Source organism: Scyliorhinus canicula, chromosome 6, assembly GCF_902713615.1.
Source record: "Scyliorhinus canicula chromosome 6, sScyCan1.1, whole genome shotgun sequence".
NCBI lineage: Eukaryota > Metazoa > Chordata > Chondrichthyes > Carcharhiniformes > Scyliorhinidae > Scyliorhinus > Scyliorhinus canicula.
Window position 1 is genome coordinate 211,463,215 of NC_052151.1, and position 14,519 is coordinate 211,477,733.

Sequence of the window (14,519 nt, forward strand, 5' to 3'; positions counted from 1 at the left end):
CGGAATGTGGCGACTAGGGGCTTTTCACAGTAACTTCATTGAAGCCTACTCATGACAATAAGCGATTTTCATTTCATACGCGATTTTGTGAGGAGACGCCCTGGGGCTGCAGGATAAGGTACTGTCGAGGGAGGAGATAGGGGAAGGTGTCCGTGGTCTACAAAGAGTTGATGGATTGGGAGGGGGGGGGCCATGGTGGGGGATATAATGTGGAAGTGGGAGGAGGAGCTGGGAGGGGGGTTGGAGGCTGGGACGCGGGCTGAGGCCCTGCAAAGGGTGAATGGATCCTTGTGTTTGAGGTTAAGTCTCATTCAGTTTAAAGTAATTCATTGAGCACATACGACGGTAATACGGATGAGCAGGTTTTTTAAGGGGGTAGGGAATATGTGTGGGTGGTACGCGGCGAGGACTGCAAATACCATCCACATGTTTTGGGCATGTCCGAAGATAAAGGGTTTCTGGCAGGGGTTTGCGGACATAATGTCCAAGGTGCTGGGGGTGAAGGTGGCCCCGACTCCAGAGGTAGCGATATTTGGGATGTTAGAAGACCCGGGTGTTCAGGGGATGAGAGAGAGGCTAATGTCTTGGCCTTTGCCTCCCTGACAGCCCCGAGATGGATCTTGCATGGATGAAAGGACTCGGAGCTGCCGGAAGTGAGGGTCTGGGTGAGGGACCTGGCAGAATTCCGGAGGCTTGGGAAGGTCAAGGTCATCCTGTGGGGTCACTTGATGGGTTCGCTCGGAGGTGGAAGCCAACTTCTTGAAGGAGGGTTGAAGGGTCGGCAAAGGGTTGGCGGGGGGTGGAAGGAGGCTAAAATGGGGAAGGCAGAATGGGAGAAGAGAACGGTTGTGGGGAGTGGGTGTTGGTTATTTATCATGTTTGATTTTTCTTCTGCTTTTGTTTGTTTTTATGAAAATTCCTGAATAAAAAAAAATGGCAAATATCAGGGTGTGCATTTTAATGTTATGCAGGAAGTTTGAGAATTTTAACAGATCCAAAGTAAATTCAGTCTTCTTTACCCTCACTTTGAAATTTTATCCAGATTCTAACAATCTCTAAACAAGTGATTTTCACAAGTGAAATCCTAGAATCAGAGAATCACTACAGTGCAGAAGTAGGCCGTTCGGCCCATCAAATCTGCACTAATCCTCCAAAAACAGCGCCCCACCTAGGCTGATGACCACAACCCAACTCTGCAATCTATTAACCCCACTTTTTGACACCAAGGGATAATTTACCGTGGCCAATCCACCTAACCTGTATACCTTTGGACTATGGGAGGAAACCAGAGCACCCGGAGGAAACGCACGCAGACAAGGGGACATAAACGGATTGAAATCTCTATTTCATCATTTACCTTTCAGGTGACTGGGTATTTCGGATATATCTCGCTTCAAGTTCATTTCTGAATCAAAACCTGTTTGAATCAATTCATATTTCATGAATTTAGATCTGTGTAATGTTACAATATCTGAAGCTGAAATTGAATTCAGTGTGCGATTTTACCGTACCAGATTCCTGTATTTCTTTCAGTATTTTGTCCAATTTAGGTACAGATTGGCGCATTTGCACAAAGGCTTCCCACATCATCCTTCGAGCCTGAGAGCCTTTCTCCATCACCAGATTTAGGAGAAGATCGGAACGGTTTCCCTTCTCCGCCTGAGTAGTGACTTTCTGAAAAGAATAATACTGAATAATAATGAATATATGGAACAGCAGAGTGAAAGATAAACACTGCGGGTGGGATCAACCAAAAAATGGCAAAGTGTCAATCCAAAGTGTCGAGAATAACGGAAGAGTCGGCAGGATTTGGCACAGAATATTCTGTCTTAAGTGAGTGGGCGTGGTTTACGCTATTACTCTGATGGGGTAGGGACACCTGGCGCCTGGAACTGCAGCCAAATGGCCCCCAGCAAAAATCCCGGACGTCTCGGGGTTCTCTTCCCTGAGTTTTCATGAACAAAAAAAGTACTGCACAGGAACAGGCACTTCGGCCCTCCAAGCCTGTGCCGACCATGCTGCCCGTCTAAACTACAATCTTCTACACTTCCTGGGTCCGTAACCCTCTATTCCCATCCTATTCATGTATTTGTCAAGATGCCGCTTAAATGTCACAATCGTCCCTGCTTCCACCACCTCCTCCGGCAGCGAGTTCCAGGCACCCACTACCCTCTGTGTAAAAAAACTTGCCTCATACATCTCCTCTAAACCTATGCCCCCTAGTAATTGACCCCTCCACCCTGGGAAAAAGTCTCTGACTATCCACTCTGTCTATGCCCCTCATAATTTTGTCGACCTCTATCTGGTCGCCCCTCAACCTCCGTCGTTCCAGTGAGAGCAAACCGATTTCATTCAACCGCTCCTCATAGCTAATGCTCTCCATACCAGGCAATATCCTGGTAAATCTCTTCTGCACCCTCTGTAAAGCCTCCACATCCTTCTGATAGTGTGGCGGCCAGAATTGAACGCGATACTCCAAGTGCGGCCTAACTAAGGTTCTACACAACTGCAACATGACTTGCCAATTTTTATACTCAATTCCCCGGCCAATGAAGGCAAGCATGCCACATGCCTTCTTGACTACCTTCTCCACCTGTGTTGCCCCTTTCAGTGACCTATGGACCTGTACACCTAGATCTCTCTGACTGTCAATACTCTTGAGGGTTCTATCAATCACTGTATATTCCCTACCTGCGTTAGACCTTCCAAAATGCATACCTCACATTTGTCCGGATTTTTCACCAGCAGTTCGCCCCCTGACAGTCCATGGAATCAGGTCAGTGCAGAAGTAGGTCATACTGGCAATCGAGTCTACACCGACCCAGGCCCACACACCCACCCATCCCCGTAACCCCACCTAACCTTTGGGAAACCACGGGTCCCTGGCGCTGTGAGGCAGCAGTAATAACACTCGTGCCACCCCAGTCATAATTAGCCAGGAGATCCCTCCCTCAAGGAAGCTGGTCCAAAGTCCATTGGAGGGCCCATAGCTTCACCATCAGACCCCCCATCAGAACCTTCCCCCATATTAGCGAGAGTCCCATCAGAGAACGCTCCCCCCCATAACAGCGAACCCTCCCATATCAGAGATTCCCCGGAGAGATACCCACACCCCGATCAGAGATTCCCCCCCCATCTCGATCAGAGATTCCCCCACCCCCCGATCAGAGCTACCCCCCCATCCCGATCAGAGATTCTCCCCCCACCTACCCGATCAGTCGTCCCTGTCTGGAAGCTAAAGAGCAGTCCAGGGAGAAACAGTAAAAAAAAATCACTGATTTTCACTTACCTGCCCATCACACCTGCTGCCTCAGAGAGATGTCCAGAAGGCAGCAGCTGTTAGAAAGAATGTCTTTCACATTCAAAGATAAATAACTTTTAGTAGCCTACAATTGACAGCTTCCGGACAGCAGTACGTTTGGCTTGATTATTTTCATTATCCTTCACATTTGAATGTATCTCAAGTCCCCTGCTGTGAGCCCAATGGCAATGTTATAAACATCTCGCTATGATTGACAGCTCCTGACCAAAACAAAAGCAGTTAAGTGCTTTCTGCTCAGAAAAAGAGTAAGTGAAAGCACTTAACTCCTTGAAGGGAAATTAAAATAAACAATCCAGACATCTAACTCACTGGAAGCTATTACCCTGCCAATTGTAGCCCACTAGATATTATTTCTCTTTGAAAGAGAATGGAAGCCTTGCAGATCAAAGGGTCTGAGAGGGTTTAATGCCTTGTGACGCGTTTTGGCTTTCAGGCAACTGCTGCTTTCTGGACATCTTTCTGAGGCAGAAGATGTAAGGAGCAGGTAAGCGAAAAAGCAGCGATTTTTCACTGTTTCTGCCTGGATTGCTCTTTAGCTTTCAGGCAGGGATGACTGATGGAAGATTTCTTTGTTATGGGGGAGGGGTCTCTTATATGGGTGTCCTCTGATATGGGAGGGGGTGAGGTGGGGAGAGCCTCTGATATGGAGTCAGAATGGACCGCTTCTGACTGCCACTCTTGGTAGCAGCTCAAACCTGAAACAATTGAGCTCCCAAACAGAGAATTCAGCCCTTTACCGAATTTAAAACTCATTCACCTATATAGGCTGGGATTCTCCCATACCAGTGCTGTGAGCGAGGATGGAGAATCTCTATCCCCGGCACTTGACAATGTGATTTCCCATTGAAAACCCCCACACCACCGGGAAACCCGCGGGCGGGGATGCGCCACCGGCGGAACCAGAGAATTCTGCGGCCAGCGAACGGTTGGAGAAATTCCGACCGTAGAGTTATAATTCTGACCATGGACAGGATTGTCCGTTCTTTCATGCCGGCGGCATTCTCCAGTTGCATGGCAATGAATGAAGTTTCAGCTGTGCCAAATCCTCAATTCTCGCTGGCAGTGGTCGTGGGGTGAAATCCAATTGGAGAATCCCGGCAGCTGAATCTAAGAAACAGGTTCTCTGGGGCCTCAGGTGGTCGCTGTCAGTACAAAATTATTTAAATGCAAAGAAGAAACGTTTGAATCAAAAAGTTACATTTTGGAATGCAGTATATCATTAATTTGGGAGATGACTTCTGTAACTTTCTTGGGAGAAATAGGTGACAGTGGTTCTAAAAGCTCTGTGGGGGGATTTTCCTCACTGCATGGCTGGGTCTGTTGTGAACTGATTCCGGTGATTAGTCAATAACTTCAATATCATTGCAGTCGATGACTGTCCTGTTAGAAAGTGATCCGGACAGATATTTTCCCCCCACATGTAACAATTCATTTGTGATTACTCTGTCTGTTTTGTGATAAGAAAATAACCCAAACTCCTTCTGTGTTCCTCCCACTTACCCCATGTTCTTTTCCACTGAAATGCTTCTTCTCTGTTAACAACAAGCTGACTCCATCCACCACTTCTTCAATCGCCTGATCTAATCTGACCCAGTAGAATTTTGTCAACTGGAACAGCTGGTAATCATTGTACTTTGTCAAGAACTCAGTGACTGTGGAGTTTGGATCTGTGAACACAATGAAGACGAAATACATTACTCATTGTCTATGCGTCTGCCTTCATTAATTAATTCATTTTTATTTAAGGGTTAATTTTAGCGCGGCCAATCCACCTAGCTTGCACATCTTGGGGTTGTGGGGGTGAGACCCACAGAGGCATGAGAGATCGTGCAAACTCCACACGGACAGTAACCCGAGGCCGGGTTCAGACCCGGGTCCTCGGTAACGTGAGGCTGCAATGCTAACCACCTGTGCGGCGCCCTCTTAATTTATTTTATAATGAACAACCAACTACTTCTGCGAACCAAGATACAAAGCGTCAACTTAAAAGCACATATACCACATTCCGCTGACCTGTATAGTGACTTCTTAAAAAATATATCAAAGTTGTCACACGCGATTTACCTTCAGCTTATCAATTCCACCCTGATGGATCAACCTCTGTATCTCCAAAGGTTAACTAATATGACCTCAAAATACAGAAACCAAGGCCTAAATATTTGCTCCTAGATTGCCTCCCCAAAGCCTCCATCTAAAATGTCTGCCGAAGCTTCCAATTTTCAGTACAGACGGTGGGTAGGATTCTGGGAAGAATTGAGGACGTTGACCGGTGCGGAGAAGGCCTTCTGCCAAGTCTGCCTTCGGAGCTCTGGCGCTGTGTCCAAAAAAGTTGAACGTGAAATATTCCTTCAGCCCTCAACCCCCTACTGCTTCACCCACTACCCTTGCCCCATCAATGCCACCTAATTTCCCTCACACCCCCTCTATAGCCTCATGCCTCCATGCCAAGATATGCTCCCTAAAAATATCCCTATGGTCTCTCTATCCTCCATGTCAAGGTTTGTCAATCTCAAACAGTCCTTAAAGCCTTTCATGATCTTATGCCAAAGTGTGCCCCCCATCTGCCCTTTATAACCCCAAGCCAACTTAGTGCCAATTCATACCCCCCACTTACCACCCTTGATCTTTAAATCTACCATATGGCTAAACAGTTAAATTTTTTGAAGCCTTCTGGGAGAATGGTCAATGTTGTAGTGTGGTTGACCAAAGACCTCTGGAGAGAGCTATGATTTCAGTTGAAAGGACTATCTGGTTGAGGAAAACATTTTTTGCAATTGCGACCAGAGATACTCAGCATGAAAGTGCTGCAGTCTGCATGGTTAAAAACATGGAATATGGGTGCAGGAGTAGGCCATTCAGCCCTTCAGGCTTGCTCCACCATCCAAATTCAGTATCCCAGTCCCGCTTTCTCGTCACACCCATTAACAATGGAGCAGATGTGTCCTGTTTACAAGTTTCATTGAATCAACAGTCAGGCCTCAAGTCATGAGGCTCTTCAGTCACAGCGACTAAGCACATCTTCGAACATTCTGGAAGCTGGAAGTGACCCCGTGAAAGGGAAAGAAGGTTCAGAGCCCCGGGGCTGAGATATGTAGAAGCAACAAGCACGAAGAAGGCCCTGAGATGCAATCAAGACCATCACCCTCCAACGTGAGCCTGATCAACTTGCTTCGTATGGGTAATATCTAAATCCAAGCTGTGAGCCTTGAGATTTCTGTAAGCCTTATTCTATCTAGTGACAGAGTAGAAAGCAGTTTAGTGTATGTCCAGTGCTCCTATGTTCAGACATCAATAAAGATTCAGTTCTGCAGAACTTTGGTTATAAGTGTCTCTTTGTCCGCAATGACAGTTGACACCCTGTAGAGACTGAAGGGTCAACACAACTATCCTCAGGACAATGCAAATATGGGATACAACTTTATTTAATGTAACTTTATTTTGAGTGTTCTTCAGTGTTTATTGCTTCAATGTTTATTGAAAAACAAACTCTCATTCAGAAAAACCCATTGGTATTACATCAGCTAAGTAAAGTCTCATAACGACAAACAAGTCATTACATATATATGAACACATGAATTTGGAGCAAGAATAAGGGCCGGAACTCTCTGACCCCCCTCGCAGGGTTGGGGAATCGCCCGGGGCCGGCGTAAATCCCACCCCCGCCGTGGCCGGAATTCTCCGCCACCCGGGAATCGGCGGCGGCGGGAATCGCGCCACGCTGGTCGGCGGGCCCCCCGCGGTGATTCTCCGGCCCGCAATGGGCCGAAGTCCCACCGCTGTCAGGCCTCTCCCGCCGACGTGGTTTAAACCATCTCTGTGCCGGCGGGAGTAGACGGCGTGAGCGGGTCCCGGGGTACTGAGGGGAGGGGGGAGTGCGGGGCGATCAGACCCCGGGGGGTGCCCCCACTGTGGCCTGGCCCACGATTGGGGCCCACCGATCGCCGGGCGGGCCTGTGCAGTGGAAGCACTCTTTTTCTTCCGCCGCTGCCACGACCTCCACCATGGCGGAGGCGTAAGTGACCCCCCTACACCGCGCATGCGCCGGTGGTGACGTCAGCGGTCGCTGACGCTCCAGCGCATGTGTGGACACACGCCGACTGCCGAAGGCCTTTCGGCCAGCCCCGACGGCGGGCGGCGTGGCGCCAAAGGCTGTTGGCACCAGTCGGCGGAGCGGGAGCCAGTCTGGCGCAGGCCAAGCCCCTAAAGTTGCGGAGAATTCCACACCTTTGGGGAGGCCCGACGCCGGAGTGGTTGGCGCCACTCCGCTACGCCGGGACACCCCGCCCCGCCGGGTAGGGGAGAATTTTGCCCAAGATATATCAGTCCTTTGACCTGATCCGCCAGTCAATAAGATCAAGTTGCATTCACTATTTCCTGGTTGAAGTCTGAATTCCTCTACCTAGTTTATTGATAAATTTTAATTCGTTTATTTTTCCAATGTTATTCTTCTTTTCAAATTTAACAGATTTCCTACCAGACAATCAGGTCACAGCTTTACTGTGATTTCACATCAGTCCCCCCCCCCCGCGCCACAATTTGAAAAGGGATTTGTATCACCATCTTTGGGTTGTGGGGTGGAGACCCACGCAGACAAAGGGAGAATGTGCAAATGTCGCAGGGACATTGACCCTGGGCTGGGGCTGAACCTGGGTCCTCAGCGCCGTGAGGCAGCAGTGCTAACCACTGAGCCACCGTGCCGCTCGTCCCTTATTTCTAATAACCACAAAATACAATAACTTAAAACTACCTACATTTCCGAACAACGATACTGAAAGGCTGTTTTTTGTCTTTTTTGAAGAGACTTGTTCTAGTGACAGTTTAAAAATAAGGGCTTCCCATTTCAGACAAAGATATTTCTCTGAGATGCTGAGCCTGTAGAACTCTCTTCCCGAGAGATTAATGGAGGCAGCGTCTTGGATAATTGTCAGGCTGAGTTCGCCAGATTCTGAAGTGACAAGGAAATTGAAGGGTATTGGGTTAATTTGGTTAAACTGGTGGTGTAGGAGGGAGGGTTTCAAATTTTTGGACCATTGGGATCTCTTCCGGGGCAGGTGGGACCTGTACAAGAAGGACGGGTTGCATCTACACTGGAGGGGCACCGATATCCTGACTGGCAGGTTTGCTAGAGTCAACTTGGGAGGATTTAAACTAGTATGGCAGGGGGCTGTGTACCAGAATGTGAGCTCAGGTGTCAAACTGAAGGGGAAATAAAGAACCAAAACAAAAGAATAACATCACCCTCAGGCAGAGCAGAAAAGGGGACAAGTGTGAAAAGGGAGGTGGCCAATGCAGGATTGAGGGTTTTGTACCTAAATGCACACAGTATACAGAACAAGGTAAATGAGTTTGTTGCGCACATTGAAATTGGTTGGTACGATGTTGTGGGCATCACAGAGACCTGGCTTCAAGGGGATCAAGGGTGGGATCTAAATATCCATGGATACATGTCCTATTGAAAGAACAGGCAGATGAGCAAAGGGGCGGGGTTGCATTGTGAGTAAGGAATGAAGGTAAATTGATAGCAAGGAGCGATGTAGGATCAGCAGGCATAGAATCTCTGTGGATAGAGTTGAGGAACCGCAAAGGTAAAAAGACCCTGATGGCAGTTATGTTCAGGCCCCCTAGCAATAGTCAGGATGAGGGGCAGAAAATAAATCAGGAGATAGAAAAGGCATGTAAAAAAGCAATATTACAATATTCATGGGGGACTTCAATATACAGGTGGACTGGAAAAATCAAGTCGGTAGTGAATCCCAAGAAAAGGAATTTGTGGAATATGTCTATGAGATGTTTTTTTGGAGCAGCTTGTGACAGAGCCCACTAGGGAACAAGCAATTCTGGATTTGGTGATGTGTGATGAGGCAGACTTGATTAGGGAACTTAAGGTCAAGGAACCCTTAGGGAGCAGTGAACACACTATGATAGAATTTACCCTGCAGTTTGAGAGGGAGAAGCTGCAATCAGATGTAACAGTATTACAATTAAATAAGGGTAACTACAAAGACATGAGGGAAGAGCTGGCCAGAGTTGAATGGAAAAGGAGCCTAGCAGGGAAGACAGTGGAACAGCAATGGCAGAAGTTTTTGGCGGTTATTCGGGAGGCACAACAGAAACATGCTAAGGGGAGGACAAGGCATCCATGGCTGACGAAGGAAGTCAAGGACAGCATAAAGGCTAAAGAAAAGGCATACAACATTGCGAGGATTACTAGAAGCCAGAGGATTGGGAAGCCTTTAAAAGCGAGCAGAGTACAACTAAAAAAGTAATAAGGGGGGAAATGATGAAGTAGGAGTGCAAGCTAGTTAGTAATATAAAGGAAGATGGGAAGAATTCTCTTCAATATATAAAAGGCAAGAGAGAGGCAAAAATATACATTGGCCACTGGAAAATGTGGCTGGAGAAGTAATAATAGGAAACAAAGAAATGGCAGGCAGACTGAATAGTTACTTTGCATCAGTCTTCACGGTGGAAGACACCAGTGGTATGCCAGAGCTCCAGGAGAACCAGGGAGCAGAGGTGAGTACAGTGACTATTACTAAGGAGAAGGAAACTGAAAGGCCTGAAGGTGGATAAGTCACCTGGACTGAATGGACTACACCCCAGGGTCCTAAAATAGATAGCTGAGGAAATTGTGGAGGCATTAGTGATGATATTTCAGGAATCACTGGAGGCAGGAAGGGTCCCAGAGGATTGGAAGGTGACTAATGTAACACCACTGTTTAAGAAGGGAGGGAGACAGAAAATGGGAAATTATAGGCCGGTTCGCCTGACTTCGGTCATTGGTACGATTTTAGAGTCCATTATTAAAGATGAGATTGCGGAGTACTTGTCAGTACACGGTAAAATAGGACTGAGTCAGCAGGGCTTTGTCAACGGGAGGTCATATCTGACAAACCTGTTTGTGTTCTTTGAGGAAGTAACAAGGAAGTTAGACAAAGGAGAACCAGTGGGGCAGCACGGTGGCCTAGTGGTTAGCACAGCTGCCTCACGGCGCTGAGGTCCCAGGTTCGATCCCGGCTCTGGGTCACTGTCCGTGTGAAGTTTGCACATTCTCCCCGTGTCTGCGTGGGTTTCGCTCCCAAAACCCAAAAATATGCAGAGTAGGTGGATTGGCCACACTAAATTGCCCCTTAATTAGAAAAAATAATTGGGTACTCTAAATTTATAAAAAAAAAAGGAGAACCAGTGGACGTGATTTATTTAGATTTCCAGATGCTTTTGACAAGGTGCCGCATAGGAGACGGTTAAATAAGTTAAGAGCCCATGGTGCGAAAGGTAAGATCCATGCATGGATAGAGGATTGGCTGACTAGCAGAAGGCAGAGTGTGGATTAAGGGGTCTTTTTCAGGATGGCAGCCGGTGACTAGTGGTGTGTCTCAGGGGTCTGTGCTGGGACCACAACTTTTCACAATATACATTAATGATCTGGAAGAAGGTACTGAAGGCACTGTTGCTAAGTCTGCAGATGATACAAAGATCTGTAGAGGGACAGGTAGTATTGAGGAAGCAAGGGGGCTGCAGAAGGAATTGGACAGGGTAGGAGAGTGGGCAATGAAGTGGCAGATGGATTATAATGTGGAAAAGTGTGATGTTGTGCACTTTGGAAGAAGGAATGGAGGCATAGACTATTTTTTAAATGGGAAGATGCCAAGGAAATCAGAAGCACAAAAGGGACTTGGGAGTCCTTGTTCATGATTCTCTTAAGGTTAACGTGCAGGTTCAGTTGGCAGTTGGGAAGGCAAATGCAATGTTAGCATTCATGTAGAGAGAGCTAGAATACAAGAGCAGGGATGCATTTCTGAGGCTGTATCCTGCTCTGGTCAGACCCCATTTGGAGTATTGAGAGCAGTTTTGGGCCCCGTATTTAAGGAAGAATATGGCTGGCCTTGGATAGAGTCCAGAGGAGTTTCACAAGAATGATCCCTGGAATTATAGAATTTGTCGTACGAGGAAGGGTTGAGGACTCTGGGTCTGTACTTGGAGTTTATAAGGATGAGGGGGGATCTTATTGAAACTTACAGGATATTGCGTGGCTGTATAGAGTGGATGTGGAGAGGATGTATTCACTTGCAGGAAAAACTAGAACCAGAGGACATAATCTCAGACTAAAGGGACGATCCTTTAAAATAGAGATGAGGAGGAACTTTTTCAGCCAGAGGGTGGTGAATCTGTGGAACTCTTTGCTGCAGAAGGCTGTGGGGGCCAATTCACTGAGTGCCTTAAAGACCGAGATAGATAGGTTCTTGATTACTAAGGGGATCAGGGGTTATGGGGAGAAGGCAGGAGAATGGGGATGAGAAAATATCAACCATGATTGAATGGCGTAGCAGACACGATGGGACGAGTCGCCTAATTCTGCTCCTCTGTCTTATGTTCTTATGGTGTTATGTGCACGGTCGGTGGATTGGCCATGCAAAATTGCCCCTCAGTTGGAAAAAACAAAAAAAAAACAAACGAGGCACGCAATTCAACCGCTGAATTGCGCCTGACATTGATCCAGGCGCTCTGGGTGAATAGTGGAAAAGGCCAAAACTAAGATACACAACAGGCACGAACCATTTTGCGATTCACCCGAGCTGCTCCCGATGGCAAGTTCTGGATCACACCCAGAAATGGTGAGACTATTGTTTACCCTCATTTGCATTCCTTTCAATCTTATTAATGAGATCGAGGTTAACGCATCAACCTCCTGGAAATTACCAGACTCACCAGCGGGAAGTCACGCGGGTATCATTCAGCCTTTTCATGAAAAAATGAAAAATGAAATGTGAAGCTGGCGGAGTGGCCACTGAGGGGTAGTCAGGAGGTGAGTAGCCATTTCCATTATCTGGCATGCTGCCCCCGTACTCGGAGGGGGTGGGTGCCCCCCTCAGTGGGGAGGGATTCGGCTTGGTCAGAGAATTGAAGCGTTCTGGATGGGGGTCACCCAGGGCCGGTAGGGTAAAGGGCTGTGCGTCTGAGGCCTTCGAGACATCTTTAAATGTTGTGGAGACCCACAACAGGGGCAGCCACAGCTGTAGCCTGTCTGTCCTATCAAACTCTTCCAGGACAGAGATCTGCTGCAGCTTCTGTCCTGAAATTCGATTTCACTCCCTTTGACTGCGACCAGCCTCTAGCTTCAAAGCTGAAGGCTACGGCAAATAAGGAATTAACCTTCTTAGTTGCGATAGCATTTCATGCTCCTCAACTCTAAAGTGCATCCTTGAGGGCACAGGAGCCATGTCTCAGAGGATGATTCGTGCATAGCATGTCCAGCAAACTTTGATGCCTGAACAGTGTGCCTGAACTCTAGGAGCGTTAGCACCATTGAGGCAGCTGCCAACAATCAAACACAATGGCAGGAATTCAGCACTGTGGATCTTCTGTAGACCAAAGGGTAAGTGTTTGGATCGGTGGAGGGCAGCTGAGCGCGGTCTACTAATGTTCCCAGCAGAGGCCTGGTGTCCAGGGGCTCCTGATCTTGCCAGCACACTGACCCGCTGGATGGTACTCCGAAAGAAGGCGGGACATGTAGGCGAGAGGCTTGGAGGATTTGAGGGTCCCGGGGTGGAAGTCCTAACTAATTGTTGGCCTCTCTCCTTAGAATTATTGAATCCCTACAGTACAGGAGAAGGCCATTCAGCCCATCAAGTCTGCACCGGCCTTCTGAAACAGAACTCTTACTCGGCCCAACGTCCACTATCCCAGTAACTCCACCTAACCGTTGAACACTAAGGGACAATTTAGCACGGTCAATCCACCTAACTTGCACGTCCTTGGACTGTGGGAGAAAACCGGAGCACCCGGAGGAAAACCGCACAGGCACAGCTAGAATGTGCAAACTTCACACAGTCATCCAAGGCCGGAATTGAACCTGGGTCCCTGGTGCTGTGAGGCAGCAGTGCTAACCACTGTGACACCATACCGCTCCTTCTCCAATTCCTTACAGATATAACGATGGCTAGTGGAATCAATCCCACGGAGTCTGCTCTCGCGTTGCTGGTGGCAGACAAGGTGGACAGATGCTGGAGATGGCAGCAATTCAGGCTGGAGATGGCACCCCATGTGCAGGGTGCTGCCACACACCTGAAAGGCTCGGCTGCCTTTCAGGCTGAGGAGGAACCTCGAAGAGGAGGCCAGCGTCGGCCTAAGGTGTACAGGCGTCGTTGTTCATTCAATGAACTGCCAGATACCATGTGCCACAGAATCTGCTTATTAGCAGGGAAACAGTGCGGCACCTGTGCTTCGTGGCCATGGCATCCCATGGAGGAGGAGGACACCTGCTTCCGGTGGCCGTGAATGTCACTGCTGCCAAGAGCTTTTATGCCCCGGTCATTTCAGGGCTCAAGTGGGGACCTGTGTGGCATGTCGCAATCTACAGTCCTCAGACGTTATAGATGCTCTGCATGCCTGGACATCCAAATACCTCACATTCTAGCTGGACTAGGCCCACAGATGCCTGTGCTGCAGGATTTGCGGCCATCGCTGAGATGTCCCAGGTCCAGGGGCTAAAGATGGCATGCATGTCACCCTGCGACCACCATTGCTTCAGGGCGTGCCCAATATTAACAGGAAGCAGTTCCACTTCCTGAATATTCAGCTACTATGCGACCACCGTCTCTGAATCATGCACATGTACCCCCACTATCCATGTAGCTGCATGACAGTTACATCCTAGGGCATTCAGAGATCCCCGGTGTTTTCGAGGACCACCCCAGGATCACAGGCTGGCTCGTGGGTGACAAGGGATACCCGCTGAGGGTCATGGCTGATGATGCAGGTGGGGAGACGTATAACCAAGGTGGAGACTCGTAATTTTGTTTTCTTTTTAGTTAGAGAGAAACTATTGGTTTTAAAAATATTTTTTCAACATATTTCCAAGGCACAACAAAATGAAACAGGATAAAACAATCAACTAAATAACAACCAAAGATCTGTAGCCATCATTATACACCTTCAGAATGAAGGACAAGTTTCATTAAATATACGTATCCAGTCAAGATTTTTTTTTTCTTTTGCAAACTTGAAAACATCTTAAATGTATGACCTTTCTTTGGACTGCATACAATTGATATGGTAAGCTACATTGGCATGATCATAGAGGTCCGGGAAACTATTCAAACCAACTTCATCTAACCGTGTAACATCCAGTCGATGCAAATCAGAGTCTGTAATTTGTACAATGCAGCAAGAGCCTTGGTTACATAAAGCATCATAC

General features: G+C 47.8%; 1 protein-coding gene across 2 annotated transcripts in view; it reads right to left on the minus strand.

Moving 5' to 3' along the window:
* LOC119967861 (NACHT, LRR and PYD domains-containing protein 3-like) overlaps nt 1–14,519 on the minus strand; it is an 84,275-nt gene that overhangs the window by 41,879 nt on the left and 27,877 nt on the right. Inside the window, exons 4-6 of one of the 2 annotated variants that reach the window (XM_038800909.1) lie at nt 4,823–4,989; nt 1,512–1,674; nt 1,358–1,417 (exon numbers count right to left, since the gene is read on the minus strand). In XM_038800909.1, coding sequence (XP_038656837.1) covers nt 1,358–1,417; nt 1,512–1,674; nt 4,823–4,989 — 390 coding nt within the window. Of the gene's footprint in view, nt 1–1,357; nt 1,418–1,511; nt 1,690–4,822; nt 4,990–14,519 lie in introns of both variants that reach the window. The other variant, XM_038800908.1, reaches the window with a different exon arrangement.